At 37.9% G+C, this 27,526-nt stretch overlaps 4 protein-coding genes across 6 annotated transcripts in view; all 4 read left to right on the top strand.

Annotated features, from left to right (window-relative positions):
- LOC141907455 (cyclic nucleotide-binding domain-containing protein 2-like) overlaps positions 1-10,534 on the top strand; it is a 36,079-nt gene extending 25,545 nt beyond the window's left edge. For both annotated transcript variants that reach the window (XM_074797103.1, XM_074797104.1), the window contains exons 7-10: positions 113-251; positions 5,101-5,826; positions 5,907-6,327; positions 9,128-10,534. In XM_074797103.1, coding sequence (XP_074653204.1) covers positions 113-251; positions 5,101-5,826; positions 5,907-6,327; positions 9,128-9,282 — 1,441 coding nt within the window. In that variant the 3' untranslated portion in view covers positions 9,283-10,534. The remainder of the gene's footprint in view (positions 1-112; positions 252-5,100; positions 5,827-5,906; positions 6,328-9,127) is intronic.
- A 3,664-nt stretch (positions 10,535-14,198) lies between these two features.
- LOC141907457 (DC-STAMP domain-containing protein 2-like) lies at positions 14,199-16,445 on the top strand. The gene has a single exon (XM_074797105.1). The coding sequence runs from the start codon at positions 14,245-14,247 to the stop codon at positions 16,333-16,335; it is 2,091 nt and encodes a 696-aa protein (XP_074653206.1). The 5' UTR covers positions 14,199-14,244; the 3' UTR covers positions 16,336-16,445.
- A 1,680-nt stretch (positions 16,446-18,125) lies between these two features.
- LOC141906743 (mitochondrial glutathione transporter SLC25A40-like) overlaps positions 18,126-27,526 on the top strand; it is a 61,181-nt gene continuing 51,780 nt past the window's right edge. For both annotated transcript variants that reach the window (XM_074796055.1, XM_074796054.1), the window contains exon 1: positions 18,126-18,337. In XM_074796055.1, coding sequence (XP_074652156.1) covers positions 18,259-18,337 — 79 coding nt within the window. In that variant the 5' untranslated portion in view covers positions 18,126-18,258. The remainder of the gene's footprint in view (positions 18,338-27,526) is intronic.
- On the top strand, positions 22,382-25,054 carry LOC141907086 (uncharacterized). The gene is made up of 3 exons (XM_074796657.1): positions 22,382-22,641; positions 23,068-23,844; positions 23,929-25,054. The coding sequence occupies exons 1-3, from the start codon at positions 22,382-22,384 to the stop codon at positions 25,052-25,054; spliced, it is 2,163 nt and encodes a 720-aa protein (XP_074652758.1).

Raw genomic sequence — 27,526 nt, 5'->3', positions numbered from 1 at the left:
GAGGAATTTGTGCCTTTTAGTTCCCCTGGTTCTCTATCTCTGGTCATATTGAACTACCACAACTCATCGAGCTCAGGTTTTTTAATTCTTTTCTTCCTTTTTATAACTGCAGTCGATTAGAGATGTTCAAGACATGGTCCCCAGCAGCTGTGGAGGATTTGTGTTTTCTTAGTAGAATCGAAGAACATAATTACAACCGGGTAATTGTGCAAGATACCAGGAAGTCGGAATGGCTTTATTTTGTCTCAAAGGTACGCGCGTGTATTGCTCAATTTGCCATTTCTATTCGATAAAGCGGAACAGGGGTTTTGTGCGCAGGTTTTTAGCGTTTTGTGCATCCAAAACATTCAAATTTCGTTTAAATTGGGTGTTCATCATCAGAATTTTTAGATTTTTATCTACTTAGTTGACTCTATTTGAGTTCTTTAACCCACGAAATTATTTCACGACATCTTTATTACATTAACCAGGCATTTTTACATAGGTTGACATTTCATATCATTTTTTCGTATTTTGATATTTCTCAAAGTAAAGATATTAGTAAGCACGGGCCTATTTATTTGCGTTTTTCGGTCCAAGCTTGCTACGGTGATAAGGCTATACTTATAGCTGAACAAGGAAGACGTTGCCATTTTGACGTACGTGAATCAGGTTGGTGCATTTAGTTTTCTTTGCCGAATATGATATAAATATCTAATTTTGCATACGAAATTTGTATGCTGATAGAATTCTGACTAGGATTTATATCGTCGATGTCTTAAATATAACTGTATATAACGTTTGAAAAAAGTAAATAACGCCACCGGTTCGTCGTTAATACATGTTTGTTAAATTAGACATATAACCTAAGCTAAAAACTGGACCGATTTCGAAATATATGGTGTGGCAGGCGAATTTCTTCAACCGTGTTTGCGTACGTTATTAAGTTTACCGTGGCGATATCAAATTCAATCTAATTTATTTCGCCCGGATATGATCAGCTAAATTATTACGTAATCTCCGGCCGTGTTACTATTCATGAAATTATTAAAACTTTTGAAACGGCACGTGAACTCCTGGTATGGTCCACTGTTTTACTTCCGGGTTTATCTTAAGTGATGAAATTGTATTTCAAGATCGATGTGAAATCTTTGGTTTATTTGGTTTTTGGGAGGAATTTCGATTTGCACTACAAAAATTTATCTTTGTAAATTGCACAATGTTCGGGAATATAGTTTTTCTAATTAAATTCCTCAAATTGGATGGATGACCATGCTTATTAACCATATGCTCGAGATGCAAATTCAATGAAAAAACAATATGGAATCCAACTCAATTTCATTTCAATGGACACAATTACATCAAATCCAAATGAATTTTATTTCGCAATCGAACCAATAAGACGACGGGAAAAGATTGATTTGAGGTATTCCTTCGTGCCGTCTGTGCTACTTATAAAAATCTTGATCGTGCTGTGTAAATTAAATTCAGCGGGAAGTGTATTTTGACAAATACAACCAGCAGATGAATGAAAAAGCGATAACACGCTGGCCGTAGTGCCCCGTTGGAGCTATATTATTTATTCAAGTCAAGTTATTCCCACATAATGAATGAACCTTTCTTATCATGCTAAGGTCATGATCGTGGATTTTCCGTATCCATGATATATCACGGATAATATGGAGATTTACTGAGGCGAGAAGCCTTATCAGATGGTAGCTATTCATGTTATAATGATGCCTGAAATTATTTGGTACATTTTGTTTGATTTCAGTTTGTGTCAGAAAGATTTTGAATGGTGCAACCTATCTACAATAAAGACGTGGTTTCTGCTGGTCTGTATGTTCTACTGTGTTATGCAACACTGGTTTCATCGGATCTACTTTGAAATTGCTATTCCTCTAACGTAAACTTCCGATCATATTCACTGGTACCAGATGCCAAAAATGCAGTTGTCATGGAACAGATATAATGGATGCGATATTGCGAAATTATTTTTGGACTGCACATTTCAAAAAAGTTGAACTTCACCTCCTATCGCTGCGGGAACAGACTATATTTTGTTGGATTGCGATTTTGTGCTTAACATTGCATATAGACCTTGATAGCCAATCAGTCAAAAAAACAATATTATGAGAAGTAACTATATGGATAAAAAATCTGAGCACTTTTACTTTGGAACTTTCATTGTTTATTAGAACCATTGCACATTTTCGGTGAAATCTATTGTAGCAGGACTTTTCGATATAAAATGATGCAGCCTCATCTACACTTACGTACTAATGCACAGTAGTTATTTTCTTAACTTTTCTTAAGATTAGATAAAGTAATATTTATGAAAACATTTCCAATAAAGTTTCAATAAGGTAATCAACTACCTTAATTTTCGCCTCAAAAGAAGTGTTTGCAGCTCTGTGGTTGTTCTGCTTAGGATTCATCTGAACTTTGATTCTGGAAAAAATTGGACAGTGCAACAAACATAAACTTATAGGAATACTTGCCCAGAAGGTTCTAGTGGGTGGCGCAATGAAAAAAACAATTTGGGGCGGTTTTGTTTTTTTTGCTGTGTAGGTCTGAATTATTAAGTCTAACTGTGTTGCCTTCTACAAGGAAAGACACATGCTGGTAAAAATCGGTAATAACATTATACCAGAAGCTGCAAGGTCTAAAGTTCGCGCTTGCTTGAATTCAGCGTATAACCCTTAGCGTGATATTCCTTCAAATTTACCCATTTCACTCATTCATATTTCAGTAATCCATCACTCATTACAGCTTATACTTCTCAAGAATGATTATTTTGTATTTATGTTACCTTATATATCATAAAAAAGAAAATTAACTTTAATAAATTATTTGACGCCTGCGGAAAAATGTAGAATTTCTGGGATAAGCTAATGTGGAATTGCAAATTTGAAATCGAAGTTTTAAGAAATTTGGGGAATTATGAGATTTGGCGATTGGGTAGATGATGCAGTCTTCGACTGGTCTAATTAAAAAAAATTGTCAACTTGTGACCGAATTCGATTCACTTTTGCCTCTAAGCTGGTCTGCAACTTCATTGCCTCCGGTTGAAGAAAGAGCTTCTTCTGATGATGTCTGCTTCATCATGACTTTGAGCATATCGTGTAGCCACCCGGCCTGGTCCTGGGGCCTGGTTTGGCTGTCACTCGATATCCTAGACTTGAGTCTGTCATTTAAATAACTTATTCATGTTATTCTGTATGAATTACCCGTGTGTCTTGTATTTTGTATTTTCTTATTTTAATATTTGTAAGTGTTTTGAATTTTATCCCGGAATTTCAATGTGATAAGGATCAATGAAGTATTGAATTGAATTGTCACCTTATACACATGCCATCAATGGATGCGGAGCCGTATATGACAGCTATGCTATTATAGATTGCTAATCTCATGAAACCTGCATACCCCTAATATCGAACATATTTCCTAAAACATTTGAATATTGAAATTATATGTATACACGTTTTTATATAGACTACTTGATGCCGCCGATGAAATTCACACCGGCCCTACTCAGATCGTAGATAGCTTCGTCATTCCACTAGCATCCCCATGTCAGGGTCTGACTTTTATATCAGACTTCCAAATCGTGTATACATCCACCATTTAACCGAATAATCCGATTTACTTATCATTTCTATTTATGCCTGCCGCTCCTGATATAATCATGTCATCCTTTACTATTACGATACGTCTTCTCATGATATTCAATGCAATATAACATTTCGACGTTCAAATAGAGGTCATTATATAATCACAGGGAGCCATTCTACATCTTTATCAATAATATTTTGCCAAATAGCTTGTATGTGTACACATAAACCTATGACGTTTTGCACATCGATTTACGGTTGTCGTTTGTAAAATGACGCTGAATGGTTAACATTGTTTAGGTTTCATAATGGTAACGTTTTATAAGGCGTTAAAAAGCTTCTATAGCTACACTTGATATTTAACAAGAGAAATAGTTTGAAAGGCTATTGATGCCTTGAAAACTAACACATAACGTATACTTCGATCAAGTCGGATCTATTGACGCTATATTAAGGCCAGTCTAAACTGGTCTGACCTAAACGGTATCTCAGTTGGATTTTGTGTATTTCATATATAGTGTCGGAACAAATATTTAAAAAACGTCCGTTGAACGAGTGAGCGGTTATCCAACTTGCGTCCACGGTTAGTTGCTTTACATCGTTGACGATGAATGATGTGAGATGGATTCTAGGTTCAATGAAGTTATTTTGGATTTAAGTGATTGGATTGACCGGCAGCCAGTCTAGCGTCGATAAGTTGCGGACGCAATACTTAAAAATAAAATAAGGAGGATATGAAATATTTTCAATTACAAAATAAACATAATTGCTATTTTTAAACGCCAATATTGATGCCGCAGTGCACGTCGACTCACCCACAACTCCTGTAACGCATAATAAGTATCTATGTATAAGTTGTGTAAGCTTATTTAGGGATCTCTCTCCATCTCTTTTGTTATTCTGTAAATTATTACTATTACTATTATTATCACTCTCTGGGGTTTTCTGCAGATTATTAATATTATTATGGTTACTATTCTCTTTTTCAAACCGAGCTTTTACTAAAGGTCTATAAAATTGCCTTGCTAAGTTATCCTATGTGAATTTATAACATTTACCAAATGCAGGTACTTATAAATTGCCCCAGGGATCTTTTATTGTTGACTCCGATCACCCGTTAGGGGTGATTCTGACAACAACAAAATATTTTTTTTGAAAAAAATTTCAAAGTTTTCAATACGAGCATGACAGCTTTTCGTAACAACCTAAAATTATAAAAGTCACAACATTGCACTCTTTGGGCTCTTAAAGGGGTCAAAAACGGCAACCAACATTCTTGAATGCGATGTTTGCTCGAAAAACCTTAATCGTAGATGGAATAGTTGTCACAGTTGTTTCCAGTAGCTCTTTTTGGACGCTTGTAATGATGTATCGAGTGGGTACACATATATTTATCCCCAAGCGCTACCTCCAAAACGTAGGAATACGCGTTTTCATCTTCATAACAATAATAGGCCCACGATATCATGTTTTGTCATAGCATATTCATTTTTCAATGTCATTTCAGGGGAGTTGCGACGTTTTGAGATTGATCGATTTAACACGCTGCCCAGATTTTGATGATTTTCTCCCAGAAGACAGACGGCCAACTCGGGATAACGACCTTCCATCAATCATACTAGATATGGAGACATCCTTAGGTTACTGTCGCAGTAGCTTAGCCGAGAAACAGGCGTGGGACCAAGCACAAGGGAAAGACACCGGGGGTAATATATCCCTGATTCGTCAGCTGTCGCTTGCTGAAAAACCGAAAAATACAGAGCAATTACGAACGTACTATGCACGCAACGTACAACTTACGTCAACTCATGCGATTCAGAGCTCCGAACAATTAAAAGAACATTATACAAAATCGGCACAGTTGTATCTTAGACCTGCAACTTCAGTAAATATAAGTGTTACAGATGAGAAAATCGACGATTACGTATTTGCTAACGGGATTGATTCTGCGACTTCCACAAGCATAATGATTAAGAAAGCGAGCGATTTAGAAATACGCCGCGTTCATAGTGCTAGCCCAGCGTCTAAGAATGCGCGAGTAACAATATCAACCTCAGTACCACAGAATGATTCTTCTCCTTCACCGTCACCATCGGCTCATTTGCGACGCGTTCGCAGAAGGTCGACGCTAGTACGTTCGAATTCATTTATTGAAGACGATGTCGGTGATGATGGCTTCATTGGAATTGGACTATTCGTAAAAATTGATCACGTATTACCGGGTGAAGTATTTGTAAGTATTCAAAATTGGGTGAGTTTCACATGTGACTTGAAAACCATTCATATGTATGAATGACTTATATCAATATGCAGGGAATGACATCTGTTCTAAATGAGAAAGCAGCTACAAAACGCTATTCGCTTATAAGCAAAGGTGGTGAAGTAGTCCGAGTCCCTAAATCCAGATTTAAGCAACTGATGGACATCGACACAGTGAAACGAGTCGAGAAACTATCGCAGAAATTGTACCCGTCGGACGACGAACTCTGCCGCCATTTCATGCAGCAAACCGAATGGAATTTATTCCGCGAAGATATCGTCGAATTGGTTCGTCGGCATATGCCACAGAAACGATCACGTCAACGTTGTCAGCGTCAACAGGGAGGCTCATCAAGGCATATATCAGACTATATGAGACGCCGAGACGTTGGTTCAATTAACGCGAAACATCCGTCAGGGAAAATTTTCTACGCTTCGCCAAAACAACCAAAAACCAAAAAAGAAAACAATCGAGGTGAAAGTTTGTTTAATTAGTTTTGTAGCTAATCAATTGCCCTTCCTCGACAAATTATCGTCATTCCCATCTGCATGGTCATCGATAGCAATGTTCGGAAACTCTTTCAACAATGTTTGGAGCCACTGCGATAATATATTGGGGTGTCAAATAGATTAATTTAATTGAGGACACGGTTGGAGAGCAAACGTTCCTTATTGTAATCATCTACAATTATTAGTTTTCTAAGTTGGGAAGGAAGCATCAATTAACCGTTATAGGCAACTTCGCTTTTTATAAACAATTTTGATCGATGGATAACTCTGGCAGATTTAGTATCCTCTGCTGCAATCTAATCATGGTTGAAATGTTCTCCGTTAAATTTAAAATCAAAATATCATAAACCATTTCACAGCTGCTAGTCGCCATTTTGTTAGGATACTCTTTTTCTGCAAAGTTAGGTCATATCCCTTTTGGGAAAATTATTTGTGTTGCGTGTGTTCATATTTCAGTGGTCCATCGACGGATTTTGACAGTTTTGGCAACAATACCTAGTATTTCTCTAGTTTTCAATAATTGGAAATATTCATCCCTTTAACTTGCAACGATGCAACATCAGGGCCGGTTCCATAGTCGAGACTTAAGTACAAAAGTCACCTTTAAACCTTACTGGTCTTGAGCTTTTAGATTTGCTATAGAGCTAAGATAGTCTTAGAGTGGTCTTTCGTCTAAGCCATGACTATGGAACCGGCCCCAGAGCGATGAAAAGAAATAGGGCCAGTTTTTGTCACGGTTGAGCAATTCAGGGTAGTCAACTTTAAAGTCTGTTATTTTTAGAATTGATTTTCGAAAGAAATCAATATCTAATAATTTACAAAACTTTAAAGTAAAGGAACAGAATATACAGGATAGAATGATAAGAGAACTAAACGCATATAAAGGTTATTTACTTACGTAACTTGAGGCCATAATTTACAATTTACGAGTTTAATTAGGATATTGTTATTTACAGCATTAAGTAATCGTGACATTCTAACAGTGTTAGGTGTTTTTACATAAAAATGTGCGAGGAAAGCCCTTCGTATATTGTTTAATTTGAAACATCCAAAAAGAAAATGAAATTCATCGCCGATTTTGTTAAGATTACAATATCGAAAATGAAATAAACGAACAGCGCTGATGCGCTGCAATTGAATGGCCAATGTGACGGGTCGATTTTCTCTGCGTGAAGGTTTGTCGAGGCGACCTACAACACGCACTCCGACGAACTCCGATCCACGCAGAAACAAAAAGGAACCTGCGACAACAAAGAATTCAATAAATAATCAATTTTGATTACAAATCTACAAAATGTACGAGATTGTCATCTGATCGGTGACCAATCTCAAGATATCTATAGATTTTAAATTTGACTTAAAGGAGGGTATTTGTACGGAAGAGCATGATTGTGGTCATATTATCTTTTTATCGAAGTTAAAATGTTGACTTATAAACTCGAAATTTTGACTTCGTAAGTTGATATTGCAACTCAAAATGTCGTTATCGTGTTTGCAAAGACACTATCGCATTTCGGTAACGTTTAAACAATAGTTTGACGAGAGAATGTCATCAGTATAATGGTAGTAATAATCATCATCATCATCATCATCATCATCATCATCATCACCATCACCATCACCATCACCATCACCATCACCATCACCATCACCATCACCATCACCATCACCATCATCATCATTATTATTATTATTATTACACTACATTATTATTTTTATGATTATTAGTATAATTGTGGTTATTATTACTAATTTCAGTATATAGTCCGGGTTTTCTGACATTCGTCGAAAACACTTTTGATAATTCTGTTGATTATTATTATTACATATTTTCCACTTTTTCGCCACATAGAATTCATCTTCTATCAGATTCGACAACTTAGAGCCCCGGCTAACAGACTCTTAGAGTCTGTTTGCTCAGAAAAACGAAATGTTGAACGCTGATAGTAATATAGCAGTCTCTCTCCCTCCCTATTAATAGAGATTCACCACGGTTGTAATGTTGCCATAGTTGTCAGAACAAAATGGCGGCTAGCAATTGTAAAATAGTTTATTTCGACATATTTGCGGGGAAACGATGTATATATAGGGGGAAACAACAGTCTGGACCCGGTTCCACAGGATTTAAGGTAAACCATACGAAGTAATTGATATTATCTCAGGGTCATTATCCCTCGGCAGGGATTTAGGCGCGGATCAAGGGGATAGCACCTGGAGTTCGCGCTTCCTTTTAGATCTTCAGATGGTCCCCGAAAAAGTTTCCTATCAAAAAAGTTCAAATCCTGCGGGGTTTATTTTTCAAAAATTTCCGGCGCTCGCTACTCGTGCATATAGTGCCTCTTTTTAATGATTATTGCCCTTTTCACCGGGTCTCAATATCGGGTCTCACACTAGCCCGAGTGCGCAGGTACATGCACATGCTTGCCCCAAGAAACGCGTGGTCCAATCAGCCCGTTGTATACGTATGATCGCTAAGAAAAATTTCAAGGAAAAACTTTTAAGTGAAAAAGCCTTGCCTAAAATAAAACGGGATTTCTGAATGACTTATAATGGCATCATCTGATGAGCGCATGTAGCTGGGCACTCGAGGTACTCAAGGGCAGGGTTCCCCTTGACAGTCTCGATGCCATCAGGTTCGAATCCCTGCCGAGGAGGATGACTCAGAGTTAACTCACTACTGTGCAACTGGATCCTAGACGTTTATCCTTAAATCGCGAACCGAAACGTCATAATTCTAATTCATGATTCTCACTTTTTCATTCCAGCGACCAGCGCACCGCTTATGTCTTTGCGACAACAAGTCATTACTCCGAACAACTCCCGTAGTGGCATCACAAGTTTAGGATCTCAATCGGCTGCAAAAACTACTCCATCTCTAAGCACTGTTGTTTCCACCGGGTCTCTTATCAATCCGCATTAATCTTTTTTGTTTTATGATAAATGTATGTGTTATTCCTGGTTTTAAACCGGAGCATAAGGAATAAGAATCATTTAACAATTAGCCTGAGTGTGAGATTGTTGCACCTTTAAGATGGCTACTTGGAATTTGAAGTATCGTATAAAACGGTATAACGCATGTAACGGATTACTCTATATATGTAGCCTACATTTCGTTCAGTTCAGAATACAGTAGATCCAGTGGAAAATAATCATGTTGATTTTTCACATTTTGGCATTGAACTAACGTCAAACAAGATCATCACTGCCACCGCAATTTGACTTGATCAATTGTGATTCAGAATACATAATGTTTGACTTTGACTTAAATGAAAAACGGTACATACAAGCTAAAACCGTGCTGACGTATACAGCCACCTATCGAGCATCTATTGAAACAAACCTTATGTTTTCGATCTTTGATGCGTGATTGGCATCAGATCATATCCCATTTATTCGACAGACTGACTCATGATGGAGATTTTTTATCAGGCATGATTGTCTGACAGCTACGAGCAATTATCTGAACCATAATTGCTCGTAGCTGACAGATACTAGTGTTTGATCCTGTGAATTCAATTCCCAGCTGCACCACTAGAAATACATGTAGTAAAATTTACCTGGGTGAGTTGCACAGTCACGGCTTAGACTGAAGACTTTGGCTGGTGTTGTGTACAATGACTGTTATGTTGGGTACTACATTGTATTGCTTATATTTTACACTCATTATCCTGTGGTTGAGTTTTCAGCTCTTGGCGTTATCACGTGTAACGAAAGGGTATATCAAACGAACATTGATATGAGACTGCGTTTGAGTGTCTAATTTCTGGCGGAATCGCACCATTTCAAAATCAAACACACCTTTACTATTTTCCTCTAGATGCTGGACTTGACCCAAAATTATATGGTCCGAAAATGTCGGTCGCGGGTTTGAGCACCGTTGCTAAATTCGGACCTATTTCTAAGATGGCTAACTGTATTAAACGTTACGACGGAACCATGGAGGGTTCCATTATTCCATTATTGGAAATCTCACAAATACCCGTCGGTCGTGGGTATGTTGGTTTGTTGGTATGTCTTTACGTCCGTATGGCGCAATAGGTAAGATTTTAATAAATCCAATATTGGCAGACTGATAACGAATACCAGTCCGACGTGATAAGTCTTTGCAGGAACTATTCAATGCAAATAATGAACTTGACCTGTATTGAAGGATTGCACAAGTCTCCATTTAAAGGGTTGCATGATAGAAGAGACGCCCTCCTTTTGAATAAAATTACATTTAACAATATGTTTTTATGCCTACCAATTGAAATTTGGTATGTAGGCATTGCTTAACTTTCATAGCAAGGAGTCTTTTTTTCTTTATTCAACCCCTATCAATGAACACTTTTTGCATTCCTTAAATAGTGGTTAAGATGGATTCAAAATCATCGTTTTAGTTCAACTGCCAGTCTATTTCAGTCCTAGACGGACGGGCGCCGGAGGATGTCCCTTCGATAAACGCATAGGCCCTAATAATGCGTTTACTGCAAAGTGTCTTCTTAACCGAATCTAACTAGCTGAAAAAATCGAAAAAATGACGTCACTTGGCGTCCGGTTTGAATTGAAGCTCATGGGAATCGTTGTAGAACTACGTCATAGTAGAATTGCGTCACGCTTTTGGATCGGGTGGTTTAGAATTTGTTTGATTTCACAATGGTGTTTAGTTCATGATATTTAGAAATAGATTAGGTCGTTGAAAACTTGGCTTACCTCCGGTATCCGGTTTAGTCGCAAGACATTTCACCGCGAAAAGAATTACTACGCGCTGGCCGATAGAAGGAGGCACGTGAAGCAGTTTTCACAAGTCGACAATCAGCAATGGCCAGTCAGAATACGTGCATCATCATAGTCGACCGATTCTTACGTCGACGATCGGCAATCAGAAACAACGCACCCTGATTAGTCTACCAATTGTCGAAACGAATGTCGGCTATCAGAAACCTGAATGTCGACCAACTCTCGTCGACAATCGGCAGTGGGTGAACCCAGGGTGACATAGATGCTGTGATTGTGAGGTGATATAGATGCTGTGATTGTGGTGTGATATTGATGTCACCAGCTCACGTCGACAATCGGCCGTGGATGAAATCAGGGTGACATAGATGCTGTGGTTTTAAGGTAATATAGATGTTGTGATTGTGAGAGTGATAATGGACACTGGGATTGTGAGGATGATGTGGATGCTATGACCGTGAGTGGATGTGATTGTGGTTTTATTTATGATGTGATTGTGAGGGTGTGTAGATGCAATGATATAGATGCTGTGATTGTGGGATAATCCGACAATCAGAAACACTGTCAACGACATTTCGGCTTAAATTTCTGTATACATCCCAGCTGACACAACAATGAAAATAAAAATTTCTTCATTATTTCCTTTTTATTTTAGGAATCACAAAGGCTGCCAGCTACGATGTAACGACGACGACTGGTGCACTGGAGGACTAACTTACGAGTGAATATTTTCGATATTATATATGTATATACGTAGTTTCAAAATAAAAGTTAGGTAAAATTATTCAAATATTGACGTTAGTTGAAAGGGATTAATTCGAACCCATGAAAGAGGACAGCATGGTTATAATGTAACGTCATACAAACCTTATTGGAACGTTTTTATCAAGCTCAATGGTTGCAGAGAGGTTGTGAAGTAACGTTCAATCAACGTTATCAAAAACGTTCTGTGAACCTTAAAACATTTACACGAAAACATTATACAAACGTTGCACGAACGTTAAACATTAACGTTAAAATGTTAGTAAAAAACTTTTAGAAAACGATTTTGAAGGTTTTTTGTTAGCTTGGATGTATGAACCAATTTCCTTTTACGTTAAGTGGCTGGGGCCGTGGGGCTTGATTCGTTCCACATTTCGACGATTTGACAGTCCGACGATTCGACGGTTCGATAATTCCACGATATACATCCACACGCACGCGCACACACACGCACGCACGCACGCACGCACACACACACACACATCCAGTCCCTCGATCCCAGCAAGTAAAACTAACTTTCATTGAAAATCTATTTCTTAAAACTACCATACCGTATGGTAGTTTTAAGAAAGTTTGGGAAAGAGAAATTTTTACGTATTACGTAAAAATTTCTCTTTCCCAATGTCGGCAAGTAAAACTAACCTACAGCGATCTATGGCGCATTGATTTTTTTTTGGTGATAAGTCTCATCGTCCTACTTTTCTGTATACTATAACTGAGCCCTGTTAGCAACACGTGCGCTCCCGACGTGCACTGCATATTTCGAGTGTATGAGCGCCACTACCATATAAAAATGTGTTAACAATCTTTTTCCTTCTCGAAAAAATTAAATTCATCAATTTATTTTCTACTCAATGTTAGGTCCTGCTAGAGTACGAAATTACGAAATATGAAACGAAATTACGATACTAACTACGAAATTACGAAATGCTTTGCGAGTAGTGCTAAAGTACGAAACGAAATACGAAACGAAATGGTCATATTTCAAACACGACCATACTATAGTCAAAGCTCGTTATAACGCCACGCGACCGTCGAAATTTTTGCGGTTCATGTAAATGATCTTTCAAAAGTATTCAAGAATTGATGTTCTTAAATTGGAAGGTTTTTAGCCTATTTACATTTTGAGTCGGTCTGAAAGTTGATAAATATACATCGGGAATCTATAGTGTGTGGTCATTATTTCATTTCCTCCATCGTGTTTCAAACAACATGATTCGCTTTATGGATATGCGTCAATAAGCGTCAATGATAAGCGTCAATTCAAAGCGATAGTTTCCAGTAAATCAATAATGAAGCCTATAGGCTAAAAATGAATACCTTGGCTATAAGAAAAGTATTGTACAGGGAGGCGGCGGCCGGGTCAACATAGTGGAGAAACAAGGTATCATTTTTGGCCTAAACACTGCAGGATATGTTTTAAAGCATTCATCGTTCGGTTCAACTCCAGAATAGGTCAAAATAGTTCCATCGTGCAGGGTTTTCTTAAACGAGGGGAGTGGTTCGGTTTCAAATTGCCGCCAGAAACCTGATTGTCGACCATTTCTCGGGTCGGCAATCGGCAATCGGAAACTTGATAGTCGACCATTTCTCGGGTCGGCAATCGGCAATCGGCAATCAGAAACCTGATTGTCGACCATTTCTCGGGTCGGCAATCGGCAATGAAACATTAACGACCGGTCGGCTTGGTCCACATTTGTCTATTCGATCCACATTCAACTTCTTCAGGACCCAGGGGCCAGTTGCACAGTCGTGACTTAAGTCCAAAAGTGGTCTTAAATTTTAAGACTGAAATTGTTGGTTTGGCTATAGAACCAAATTGGTCTTAGACTGGTCTTAAGTCTAAGCCATGACTATGCAACCGGCCCCAGTTTTACATGGATAATCCATAACGACCATCAGACGACCTACATTGTTGTCGATTTCTAAAAATTCGTTTCTTGCAAAGATAGCAGACACAGTTTTCTCCTCCTCAAGTATTGAATATAGAAGTATGGTTTGGAAAGGGATCCAGGCGGCCTTCCACGCTAAGAATGCCGCCAACAAAATGGCACGAGTGAAAATGAACCAGGAACGAGCGCGAATGGGCTTGGCCCCAATAAATTCGTGGCAGGACGACTGTACCAGTTGCTTTCGTGAACTCACCGTAAATACGTGCTGTCCATGCTGCATCTACGACCGCAATAGACGGAAAGCTGTTCGTCGCAAGCATTCCAGAACGACTCTTGGCCGACTAGGTTTGGACGGCACGTATGAAAACGACGTATTAAAAAGTGTTTTTGGATTTTTTGCTGGTATATCTTTGACGCTGTTGGTGTTTTTGTTGCTATTTCATCAACTGAAATTTACCGGAAGGACGTCCACAATTTTAGGCGCTGTAGTCGGGTTCATACTAGTGCTGGGAATGGCGTTCTTTGCTGAAATTCGCTGCATCGTAATGCTGATGTTGCCTCAGCTATTATCCAGTAGAGGACGTGCGTTTCTGATGGCATATGCTCTAATTCTTGTTATGCATGGTCCGATGATGAACTTCACGCATAATCTACAGGTTTTGGCTGACAGTACCACATGTGGGCAAGAATTAGCAGCGAACAGTACTTCGCAGCTCGAAGAGCTGGCCTTATCACCAGTCTATCGGGTCATTTCCGCGGTCAAAGAAGCTATTTGTGGATTAATACGATTTATCAACGAAATAAAGCGTGCGTTTCTTGCTTTGAAAGCGACATTCGATGAGATTTTTGCCGCTATCAAGCGAGTGACTTCTTGGTTGAATAATCTAGTGAATATATGCAACGAAAATATGGGTGGACCGTACAAGCGATGCAAAAAAGGCTTCGAAATGGCCAACGAAAACTGCAAACGTATAATGGGCTCGATGAAATTCCTCTGCCATGTGGCTTATATTTTTCGACACGTTTGTCATTTGGCTAGAGTCGCCGAATTGTTTTGTTCCATAACCGATGCTATAAAGTCAACTATAGTCAACAACGTTAAGACAAAAGTTATGTCAACGATTAAAGACGTAAACGCTTTATTCTACGTCAATATCACTCTGACATATAAATATAACTATACGGAAATGCAAAGCCAGTCGTACGCGGAAGTTCGTGCTAAAATCATGGATCGCATTCGCTCACAGTTGGAAGTCATCGATGATGTTGGCAGCCTGTTTGGTATTGTTGCATCATTGATGTTGTTATGGATAGTCGTGAAGGCAATCATTTACAGACATAAATACTGCACGAATGACCGTTTTGACAATCGGTATTTATCGTTCTATTTACGCGATATCGACGAGCGAAGATCTGAAATCGGGCATTCGACAATATTTCCCCTTAGCGGCAAACTTACTAAGAAATATGCCTCGTCTCTGTCACCTTTTCTGGTTGGGCCTGAGAAAGTTAAGTTGATAACTGGTGTAGTATTCCTAGCGGGAATGTTATTGCATACTGTATTCTATTTGGCCTGTGATTACGGACTGTACTGGTTGCTATACTTGATTAAAAAACACGCTGAAGTTAAAATCTACCAAGACAGGCCGGCGAGGACCGCCATCCACGTGCAGGGCGATGGAGCGCTAGCAAGTATGTACCGACATCTCATACAACAATTCGATCCTTTTTCGCACGTTAAAATGGATCTCGATACTACCGGCTGTTTACCCCACCCTCACTTGCCAGATTACGATTCATACGCGACTATATTTACAATATACGGAGTTTGTTTGTTTATGGTTGTTATGGAAGCCTACGGATTGAGATTACGGCACGTTATAGCCTCGTGCTATTATCCGGATAGAGAGCGGACGCGGGCCTGCTGGCTCTACAATCATTTATACGTCAAGCAGCATTCCCTCAACAAATTCTTAAAAAGGCAATTGCATCGTAAGCGTATGTGCGATGCTAGAATAGAGAAGATAAGTTTTCGAAGTCGTATGGCAGCTCAGTTCACAATATGCAGAAAAATCCTAGCATTTTATGGATATGAGCGAAAATATTGTACAAGTTGCTCTCAACCAGGTATGCCATACGATAAAGAGACATTCAAACACTGCAATAACGATGGATGTACCAGTGTTTACTGTTTGGTATGTTTCGGTGATTTGAATAACCAGTGCGTATCGTGTTTGAATCCAATCGACTATTCTGTTATAAACGACAATCCACTCAGCGAAGAGTACGATTCCAGCGATGAGGAGGAGGCAGCTCTTCAGCAGCGAGTGAGGGTCACCTCATTACCCAAAAGTGTCAGAGTAAGGTCTGATACGTCATCCGCCACTGACCCAGAAAGTGACGGTACAGTTGAAGCCGAGAGCGGAAGTGATGACCAGCTATATAATTGGCGACCTACTCTTGGTGAAAGAATCTACTGTTCAGCCAGAAACAAAGTGACGACGGACATATTTGATGGAGAAACGGACGTTTCCTCGGATGATTCCGATGGGGCACGCCACTTTCTCCGTGAACCACAAACTGTGCCACTGATACGCAATTGAGTACTAGTTCCATAAATAACTAATCTATTGATCTAAACATGACTTCATGTTAAATTTTTGAATGAAATTCAAACTGTCTTTCATCAATGAAGCCGAGCACTGAACTTGGTGCGGAGCCCTAGCTACGCTGCGACCGAAGGTTAGCGGAGCTTGTAGTTGGAGGGGGGGGGGGCTCGTAGTATATGTCATTCTGTGCATCAGGCCGTACGGCATATGTGGGGGTAACTATCCACAAGAGTTGACCACATCCGAAAAGAGAGCAAAATCAACGAGCTTGTTAGGTTATAGAAATATAAAACCAGCATCTGCGTTTATCATTTCAGTTAGAGGCTTCTTTAGGCCTATATGGCGCGACAAAGTTGAAATACACTATCGTTAAATACACACAACCGACCGACTATATTCGGGAGGATCAAATTTAAATAAATTCCCTATTTCTAAAACAGATACGAAAAAAGGGAACATGCCCAATAAAAAGATATCGTTTAAAAGTTACTTTCAAATATGATATATTATATTCACAAATATCAAATTACTTTAATCTATACCCCTTTCAACTTTTTAATCACTCACTCACTATTCAGAATCACTATTCTATTGTTTTGTTCTTGTATAAATATCTTGTAATATTATCCTGTTCTCAGTACGCCTGACGATATATATATATATATATATATATATATATATATATATATATATATATATATATATATATATATATATATATATATATATATATATATATATATATATATATATATATATATATATATATATATATATATATATATATATATATATATATATATATATATATATATATATATATATATATATATATATATATATATATATATATATATATATATATATATATATATATATATATATATATATATATATATATATATATATTAGTAGTATGTAGTATGTAGTATATGATAATTGGAGGTAGGTAATTTGATAACATTTATTTTCTGCACACTTCAGCAACAGGACCCAGTTCCACAGTTGTGAGTTAGAGTTAACTCTGAGTTAAAGTTAGTTCATTTTCAATGTTTTAACCCAGGGTCAAATCTTAACTCAGAACTGTGGAACTGGACCCAGGTGAGCTAATTTGGCCATTTTGGTTTGCTTTTTAACTTTTTACACATAATAATTTTTTATATCTTATTAACCCGATCGTTGTAGAGAAATGTTTGACAATCACCATATTTGTATATCAATGACTTGTAATATTCAACATATTGTACTCATTGTCACCTAACATCATCTGCACCGTATGCACTATTAAAATGCTGTAAGGCCGTGTTGTAATCCATTTTTATTAAGTCAATCAGAACTATGTACATGTATATTCAAATTTTAAAATTGTGGAAGTTGATTTATATCAGAACAATGTGGTGTTTATTCAAATTAAGAAATTTGTGAAATAAAAAAGTTTGTATGGTACATATATGTTCATGGTTTTAGTTTATATTTTTCTTCAAGTTGAATGTAATTTGGGAGGACTTTTTAAGGATTTTCCTTTTGGATAGCCGATCTCCTGATTGGAAATAAGTTTCTATTGGTCATTAATTTGAATTTCATTCAGACAAAAAATGGGAATTTTGTTTGAACGAATTGCGCTGAAGGACCGAGTTCGTGGAACGATTTACGGGATTCGAACCCAGTGTATTGGGCTACGTTACATCGTAGGTGAAGTCTAAATGCATAATTCGTTGACCGAAATGAAGGTGACTCCCAGCCATCTGAAATAGTCAGACCCCTTTACAAGAGTGTTTGCCTATGTTTCCAATTAAATTCAATTTATTTTTTCGTGCGTATTCGCGGTGTACTGTATCGTGTATGTATGTATGTAGGCCTATGTGTCATTTTTGCCGCATTTTGAAATTTAACTTTGACAAATAAGCCAGGAAGGAGATGGGTGATGAATGTTGTATTACTCCGGCTCAACAAATGATGTCGTCATGTTCTGGAGCACTGCTTACGTCGTTATTCGGTTCGTACAACCCAATCACACAGTCAAAGACTTAGTTACCTAATCAGTCAGGAACACTATCCAAAAACGTCTTATTCTGCCAATTTCCGCGTTTTCCGCCAATTACGACAGAATCAGCCGATTTTGGATCACTCAGTTTCACTATCAGCCCATTGCTGAATTTGAGCTGAAAAAGAGCTGAATTATGAGCGGAAAATGGACTGAAAATGAGCTGGAAATAAGTCTAGCTGAAAATGAGCTGAAATAAGGAAGAATTTATAAGTGCCTGAAAATTCAGCTAGATTTCAGCTCTAATTACGCCTGGCAACAAAAGGCTGAAAATCAGCAGAATTTATTGAAACATTTTCTGGCTGAAATTGAGCTAAAAAAGAGCTTAATTTGGTACCCCACAGTGTTCTATTTCAGCTGATTTACAGCTCAATTTCAGCCTGAAATTCCTATTACTTTAAAGTTGCATTATCATTAACGAAAAAAACTTCATTGTTTAAAGTTATGTTTGATTAATCCTACTTCAAAGTTCATGGAAGAAAGGAGTCCAAGATTAATTAGGTATAGTGATACTCCAATATACTTTGTTGATTGCTGCAGGGGAGATACAGGCTGGGAGGTTGGGGGATTGATTCAGCTCATATGACAAGGGCACCTCATAACTCGTGGAGGGAGCTATAAAATACAGTCCCAATTGACAAGTTATTCGGCCATTTGCTCGGCCAAGCATTGTATCAGAAAGTTGGTTATTCGGCCGAGTGGTTGATTAATTCGACAATCCACTCAGCCGAGCTAGTAAAAGTTAAGAAGAAGAGCTCTCATCATCAGTTCTACGAGGGCTTATGTTACGATTATGTTGATCCTGAAGTTATGCAGTCTGCTGTTACTAATACAAGATTACAAATGTTGATTTTGAGAAGAAAGTTCTTCCTGTTAAGGTAAGAACCTTTTAAAGAAATTGCATTCTACATAGGCCTTTATATTCAACTGTCCTGGAATATCATATTCATCAAATGTTACATTAATAGGAACTAGCTGTGAATGCGATATTTATTGCTGCACTTTTGTAGTGAAGATATTTTTCAGAGAAAATTTATTCTAATTCATGTTGATCCAATATTGATTTTCAGGTCAAAGTTGGCTCTGCAACCAAAGTGGCAATAAAAGATGCTAAACTGAGTTTCTACAATGATTGTCAAACTCTTCTATTGAGACTTTCTATGAAGACGAGTTAGTCAAATTCGCATCGAAAAAGAGACGCCTCGAAACGGACATTATTTCATTGAATTCAACTTCAGGGACACTCGCAGACCAAGCTGAGGAGAAAAGAGCGCTTTCCCTTCTTACACAATCGAATAGATTATGAAGACGTGCTTAAGATAAAAGCCAGTGAACTGTCTGTTGTGGAAGAAGAAATGAAAACTCTAAACGCAATTTCACAGATTTGAGCATAGACATTCTAATCGTGAGGATTATCATTGTTACTTTAGTGAATATGAACACAGTGCAGAATAAATATGGGTTTTTGTTAATACATATGGTTATATGCTTTTGATTTTTGTTTTTAGTTTGAGTAGAAACACCGTGTTGATAATTTATTATAATTGGACCCTAAAATTTAGGTTATGATCTAAAAAACCCTAAAAAAAGCCCTAAAATTCTGGAAAGACCAATCTGTACGTAGGAACCATGAGACTATCATATACCTGGTGGAGCGCTCCCAATTCCTTTGCAAGAGGTTTCGGAGTCCTGCGGTAATTTTGAAAATTAAGGTACACTTTTATACGGTTTTAGTGCATATTACAGCTTTAAGAAGTACTGTGGACTTTTGTCATAGATCAATGTCAGGTGGAATTTTTCACGTGTGATTTTCAAAAGGGCACTTGATCAGAAAAGGGGGAAAAATGGAGACCCCCCGAATCCCTTCTGGATCTGTACCTGTGCTGTTGCTATTGTTTAAAAAATCAGAACACTAAGGCAGGAAGAGCACGCAAAAATTACATCATAATAGGGATGCTGTGTCACCGTAGTGCGAAATCGAGCCAATAAATGGCTTATGATGACAAGCAACACGACGCCTACCGACACAACTGGGTTTATCGCCTTCAAGAAGCCACTAGTTGCTGCTCTATCGGTTCAACATAAGACAGTAAGTTGGGCTGCGATCGCGGTTGCTCGGTAGGCGTCGTTGCTTGTCGACATAAGCCAGCTTTTAAGAAAGCGGCATTCCAGAATAGTTCAGCCTCGATTTGAAAACGCTAATTAGTCCAAATCGAGGCTGAAAGAATTGTTGTTAATTTTCCGCTCAAAAACAGCTAAGAGAACTCAGCAGAAAATGAGCGGAAAGGGGGACACGTTCCGCTCAAATTCAGCTCATTTTCGGTATGCTACAGATGTTAAATTCCGCTCATTTTCAGTAAATTTCCGCTCAAATTCAGCTATTTTTCAGCATTGAATTTTCCGCTCATTTTCCGCACTCTCAAAGGACTGATAGTGTTTTGAAACTTTCACAGATTGCTTAATCAGCCAGTTTCAGCCACAGGCACACGCCGATGGGCTTGGGATACAGTTGCTGGGGTTATTGATAGTGGATCTGTGTTTTGAGTGGTTATTCTGCAATACATCCGAGAAAAATCTGTCTTGGTACTGATATGTTTAAAAAGATAATGGCCGCTGGCTCCACACACGGCGACCTCACAAAACACTTACAAACTTCGTTTTTCAATCTAAAATCAAAACTTTTATTTTATATGACACTTACTAGTGATATGACAGTTATATATCCTATTATTCCATCCGACTGTGAGACTATCAATTTGTGAAACGTCTTTAGTAATATAAAAGAAAGGTAGTTGACGAAGTGTGAGCGTATAGGAAAAACTTCACAGGCGTTGAGACGGCAACACTAGTGTTGCCGTCTCAATGCCTGTAAAGTTTTTCCTATACAATTTTTCTCGGATTTATTGCAGAATAACCACTCAAAACACAGAAACACTATCAAAAACCCCAGCAACTGTATCCCAAGCCCATTGGCGAGTGCCTGTGTTTCAGCTCACTAAGTTTCGAGTTTTGCTTTAAAGTTTTTTGCCCACTTCCGGTCCAATAAGCGCATGTTGCTGATTACGTCATAATCTCGAGCAGACGATAAGCTTTCATATGACGCTAGGATGGAAATTTTTAGGCTAGGTAAAGTGGTCAAATTTACGTTTTTCTAAATGATAACTTCATATGAAGCCCAAAAACTCATAAATTCATTCTTTATTAAGAAATCCGCCAAGTATAAGTAAAATAATGACTATCGAATGGCAAATTTTTAAAGTATTTTCCACCAGAATCCAGGCCTTGTCTTGCTCAAATTGTTTCCCAACCAAAAATTAACTTTTCCCAATCTTCTTTGCCTAATAAGTTGAAATATTCATCTTCACAATTAAAGGAAATGCTAGGATAGCTCCTGAAATGAATATCTACTTATTTGTCTTTCCTTTTTAGCCCACTTGGGACTTGATTCCCAGCGGGCTATTGCGTTCACTTTTCGTCCGTCGTTCGTCGTAGCGTCCGTCCGTCCGTCCGTAGACGGAATCCAGTTATTTTGGGTTCTGAAGACACTTCAAGGTAATGTCTTGATATTTGGGTTACACAGGGTTCGTCGCGGGCAGTGAAAGCAGTGAATAGCAGTGAATTGAAAAAAATCTATTCACGGCTGTTAATAGCAGTGAATTTTTTAGAAAGGCAGTGGAAATGGGAAAGGAGGCAGTGAATTCAGAAATGTGTTCAATTTTGTCTGAGAGTGGCAATTTTGAAATGTCATGAGAAATTTCGTTGAGTTTCGAACAAAAAAATATACCGACGATGTCATGCCGATGGCAATTCAATTTCATTTTATTCATTGGTGTTGTGACCATCGACGTGCCAACCAATTCAATTCAATTTTATTGAGTTTTCATTTTTATGGTTGCCATGGCTACCTGGTCCAGGCACCTGTTACACAAAATTGCAAATGGCGGTGTTTTGCGTTCGGATTTTTTGAAAATATCTGGCCGGTTACACCGTGGAAAGATGGGAAAATGTACATTTCAAGATTCGTGGCTTCATCATCCGGAGTACCGTAGCTGGATTGAACGTGTTCCGAATTCTATTCATAAGTTTAGATGTAGAATTTGCATGAAATCGAACGAACTTGGAGCCGGTGGTTTGGGAGCTTTGAAGTCTCACATGAAAAGTAACCTACACCTATCTGGTGGATCGATAGTCTCTCAAACAGTTAGATTAGATGATATGTTTGGCAAAAAAGATCTCAACAACAATCGCTGTGGGAAGTAAGTGTGTGCTTTTGAAATGACCGTTTCTTCTAAATAATGATTAATGTTTTCATTTGTGTTCAATTATACTAAAGTGGCTACCCATACGTGACTACTTACGCACATCATGCGTGAAAGAATAGGGTTAGGGTTAGGTGAGGCTATATATAAATTAACTTTCATCGACCCTGCTGTTTTCTGTGGACTACTGCCAAATATTATTTTATTTGGTTTCGAATCCCAATCCGGCAATAAGTCAGAATTTTATAATAAGTATTGTGCATGTGGTAACCTACTCACTACATGGCTAACCTGTGGAGATCACTGTCACTCACGTACGGGTAGGCTGATTGATAATTATAATACAATGTCAATGAACAAAAATTGATTTATTTAGGACCATTTATTTATCACTGGTTATAATTTGTCTATTTTATTTTTTAGAGTACAGTCTGTTGTTGATAACAGGCCTACAACCAGTACCGGGAGTAGCAGCACCATTATTGATGATTTTGTTTCTAAAGACTCTGTCAAAAAAGCTGAAATTCTTTGGACTCTGAAGACTGTAACTGGTCATTTTTCTTTCAAATCTTGTGAGGACGTGCGTGATTTGTTTAAGCTAATGTTTGCAGACTCTGTTATCGCAGACCGAATTACATTTAGTGAACATAAATGTAAATACCTTGCTTCGTTTGGAATTTATCCGTACTTTCGTGAAAAGTTCTCGTCGAAACTTAATGGTACCCCATACGTCATGCTCTTTGACGAGTCGCTGAATGATCACAACCAAAAAAAACAATTGGGTGTACATTTGCGATACTGGGACAACAACAAGGTAGTGACAAGGTACTATGATTCAACTTTCATCGGTCATGCTAGAGCATCTGACATGCTGCAGCATTTTACTGAATTCAAATTGAATTATGGCGATCTTTTTCAAATATCTATGGACGGTCCGAATGTCAACTGGTCATTCTATGACAAATTCAGTGAATATGTGAAAACAGAATTCAACAAAGAGTCTACCTTGCTCAATATTGGAAGCTGTGGGCTCCATATTGTGCATATTTCGTTCAAGGCTGGCTCAACTAAATCTGGATGGGACATTGAAATACTATTGCGAAGTCTGTATAGTCTGTTTAAAGATTCCCCTGCTCGAAGAGAAGATTATGAAACCGTAACCGGTAGTTCCATATTTCTGATGAAGTTCTGCGCTCATAGGTAAATCTGTTCATAATAATCCATTATACAGAATTACTTGATTGACAGTTTTTATTATTTCAATTATTGTTTGCTTTTTCACAGGTGGCTGGATAATATTCCTGCAGTGGAAAGAGCAGTTGAAATTTGGACATCTATTCAGAAATACGTTTTGTATGTGGAAACGAAATTGAAGAATAGTGAAAAGCCAACATGTAAGGCGTACGTTGAAGTGAAGAATGCTGCATCAGATGATGTTGTGATTCCACGTTTTTATGCATTCTTATCAATAGCTAAGATACTCAGACCTTTTCTAGTTGATTTTCAAATTGATCGACCTCTTATGCCTTTTATGGCACCTCAGTTCTTCATTATATTAAGAAGTTTAATGAAAAGATTTATTAAAGGTGATCTAATGAAAGACGCTGATAATCTGTCAAAGCTTTTGGCAATTGATTTTGAGAGCTCTAACAATTACCGTATTCATACTGATATAGATGTAGGGCACATTGCAGAGAAAAAACTGAAAGAATTACTTGCTTTGAAGCAAATTTCAGAAAGAATGGCAATGGACTTTAGAATGCGAGTGAGATCTTTTCTAGTTGCTGTAGTGGTTAAAATTAAAGCTAAGTCACCTGTTAGATATACTGTAGTGCAAAATATGAAGTGTCTAGACCCCGTATACCTAGCTTCCCATCCGGACATTTGTAAATCGAAATTCAAAAGAATACTTTCATCGCTAAATCACTGTAGAATTGTTCCCGATAAAGATTGCGATGATTTGAGAAATGAATTTGAAGATTTTGTAGATATGAAAGTGGCACAACATAAATCTGTTTTTGTGGATTTTGATTGGAAAAAGGACAGGCTTGATTGTCTGTATTATGATTACATGGGTACTGATGACTTCAGTAATTTGTGGCCGGTAGTGAAGAACTTACTTATGTTATCTCATGGCCAAGCTGCCGTTGAACGAGGCTTTTCTGTTAACCGCCAAATTGAGGAAGATAACTTATCTGAACTGTCATATCGTGCTTTGCGATTCATTTGTGATTGTGTGAAAAGTGTTGGTGGTGTAAGAAATGTTGAAATCAATACTGAGCTCATATCGTATTGCGGCTCTGCACATAGTCGTTACAAAGCTTATATTGATAAGAATAGAAAGCAAAACGAAGATTCCGCTAGAGCTCAAAAACGTAAACTTGAAGTGATGAAATTAGATGAATTGTAAAGTAAGAAAAGGGCGTTGGAGATTGACATTAGTTCATTGCAAGATCAAGCAGATTTGTTTGCAGAGCAGGCATTGGGTACCAAGAAGCAAACTGAAACCCATAGTCTAGTAGTGAAATCAGTCGAAATGAGAAAAAGCGTGAAGAGTAAAAAAACTGAACTGGAAACTGTTAAAACAGAAATACAGACACAGTCAAAGGTCATTGATAGCGTGTAGAATTTTTACCGAAATTTTAATTTTGTTTGATGTGCTTATTGTATTATTGAACATGTACGAATCAAGATGATACACAATATCCGTGTAACATGAATATACAAGAGAAATCCCACAATAAATGAGCAAAAGATGAAAAGTTCTTGATTAGACTAGTACATATTGAGCAACATTAAGACTTTAGCCATCATCAGTACGCTTGACGCCTCGACATATACTCGTCTATTCAAGAACTTTTCATCTTTGGCTCATTTATTGTTGGATTTCTCTTGTATATTGAACATGTATTATTTTTACTGTAGAAAATGGTTAGATGGTTGTTATGGCTTTTTATGGCTTTATGTCATTTAGATTTTAGTTGGCTTTTTAAGCCTTATAATGAGAAGACAATCAAAAGCAGTTCAAGTTTAATAAATGAAGTATTATGCGAATTTTCCTAGTTGGTGCTTTTTGGTTCTTCAGCGGGTGTTTGATTGTTTTGGCTCTATCCGTAGTCTTTTGGTAACATGTCTTTACTAGGTAGCCAAATGGCAGTGAATTTGACTTTTCATTGGCAGTGAATAGCAGTGAATTTCTGTCAGCAGTGACACAATGAACCCTGGTTACACATGTATCTACCCTAGACACATCTTCAGCCCAAAAACTGGCCCTGTCAGAATCAAGATGGCTGACTGGCAGCCATTGTTGTTCGCCAAAATCAGCACTTTTTGAAGACGCTTTGATCAATTACCTTGATCTTTCGGATATATGTGAATCCCCCAGGGCCCATCAACATAACAAAATTGGGTCGGTCGGACTCAAGATGGCCGTTCTATGACCTTTTTAGTGCCCAAAAATGTTAATTTTGGCCCGAATTCTGAGTCCTGTAGCTTCCTACTGGTTTGCCATTTCTCATTGCAATTTGTGATGGGTATTCTTTGGAAAGGGATGTTTTATACCTGAGACAGGTATTTTTCATCAGCCAATTATGACGCAATTGGCAGCCATCTTGGTGTCACCAGTACTCATTCGTAGGTGGGATAAAGTTTTTCCACATTATATTGATACCTAAGCATATTTTGTTACCACAATCAATTAGAAACTTGTAGCTCATAACGTGTTCTATGATTGTGGTGAGTTTCAAGGTAATTGGATTTCGTATATGGCCACCAGGGGGCGTTGAATAATACAATATCTTAGCATTTCGCTATTATATTCGTACCTATGCATATTTTGTAACCACAATCAATTGAAATGTTGTAGCTCATGACATCATCTATGATTGTTGCGAGTTTTAAGGACATTAGTTTTTCTATATGGTCACCAGGGGGCGTTGAATAGTAGAATAACTTAGTATTTCCTTATTATATTGGTACCTAGGCATATTTTGTTACCATGATCAATTGCAAAGTTGTAGTTCATGACATGTTCTATGATTGTGGTGAGTTTCGAGGTCATTGGGTTTTGAATATGGTCACCAGGGGGCGTTGAATAGTAGAATGACTTAGTATTTCCATATTAAATTGGTAACGAGGCATATTTTGTTATCACAATCAATTACAAAATCGTAGCTGCTGACATGTTCTATGATTGTGGTGATTTTCAAGGTCGTTGGTTTTTGTAGATGGTCACCAGGGGGCGTTGAATATTGAAATTGTTAGATTGTTGAGCATTTGAAACCACTTCCCAAGTGGGCATGGTGTCCCTGGACCCCTAGTTGTTTATGGTCACCAGGGGGCGTTGATTATTGAAATTGTTAGATTGTTGAGCATTTGGAACCACTTCCCAAGTGGGCATGGTGTCCCTGGACCCCTAGTTTGACTCGAGGCCTCCTAGGCCTACCACTGCATTGTAACTGCCGCCAGTAGTGCAGTAGGCCTAAAATACCAAATCAATGGTTTTTCGTGCCAAATGATGTTGGTCACCTAAATCTAACCTCTTAGGTTAAATCTAACCGCCTACGTAGGTCTATCCTTTTGATGTTGTTGAATATATTACTCAAAATCAGAAAAAAACTATATAACTAAGGCCTTCAGATTTCGCGTTTTAGTAAAAAAAAAACTTTCGGCTCCCGAAACCTCCATTAATAAGCAAACCAATACAGCTTTGATGACTTTGAGGTATTAATGTTTCATTGGTGGCCATACTGATGAGTGAAACATTTTGTTAGGATTATTTTCACTGATCAGCTAGGCCCTAAATTGTGAAATGATAGATGTGAATACGGATGTCCTAATGTTCTTGATTGTGCATCTTATCTTCTGGGATCAATATTTACAG

The sequence above is a fragment of the Tubulanus polymorphus genome, chromosome 6 (assembly GCF_964204645.1).
Source record: "Tubulanus polymorphus chromosome 6, tnTubPoly1.2, whole genome shotgun sequence".
NCBI lineage: Eukaryota > Metazoa > Nemertea > Palaeonemertea > Tubulaniformes > Tubulanidae > Tubulanus > Tubulanus polymorphus.
Note: the sequence above shows the minus strand (reverse complement) of the source record. Positions and strands in the feature narration are given on the sequence as shown.

Excerpts from the sequence above, each read along its gene's own strand:
- LOC141907457 (XM_074797105.1), top strand. The coding sequence starts at position 14,245 with ATGGCGTTCTTTGCTGAAATTCGCTGCATCGTAATGCTGATGTTGCCT.
- LOC141907086 (XM_074796657.1), top strand. The coding sequence starts at position 22,382 with ATGGGAAAATGTACATTTCAAGATTCGTGGCTTCATCATCCGGAGTAC. Across the intron at positions 22,642-23,067 it reads AACAACAATCGCTGTGGGAA|AGTACAGTCTGTTGTTGATA; the intron begins GTAAGTGTGTGC and ends TTTATTTTTTAG. Across the intron at positions 23,845-23,928 it reads ATGAAGTTCTGCGCTCATAG|GTGGCTGGATAATATTCCTG; the intron begins GTAAATCTGTTC and ends GCTTTTTCACAG.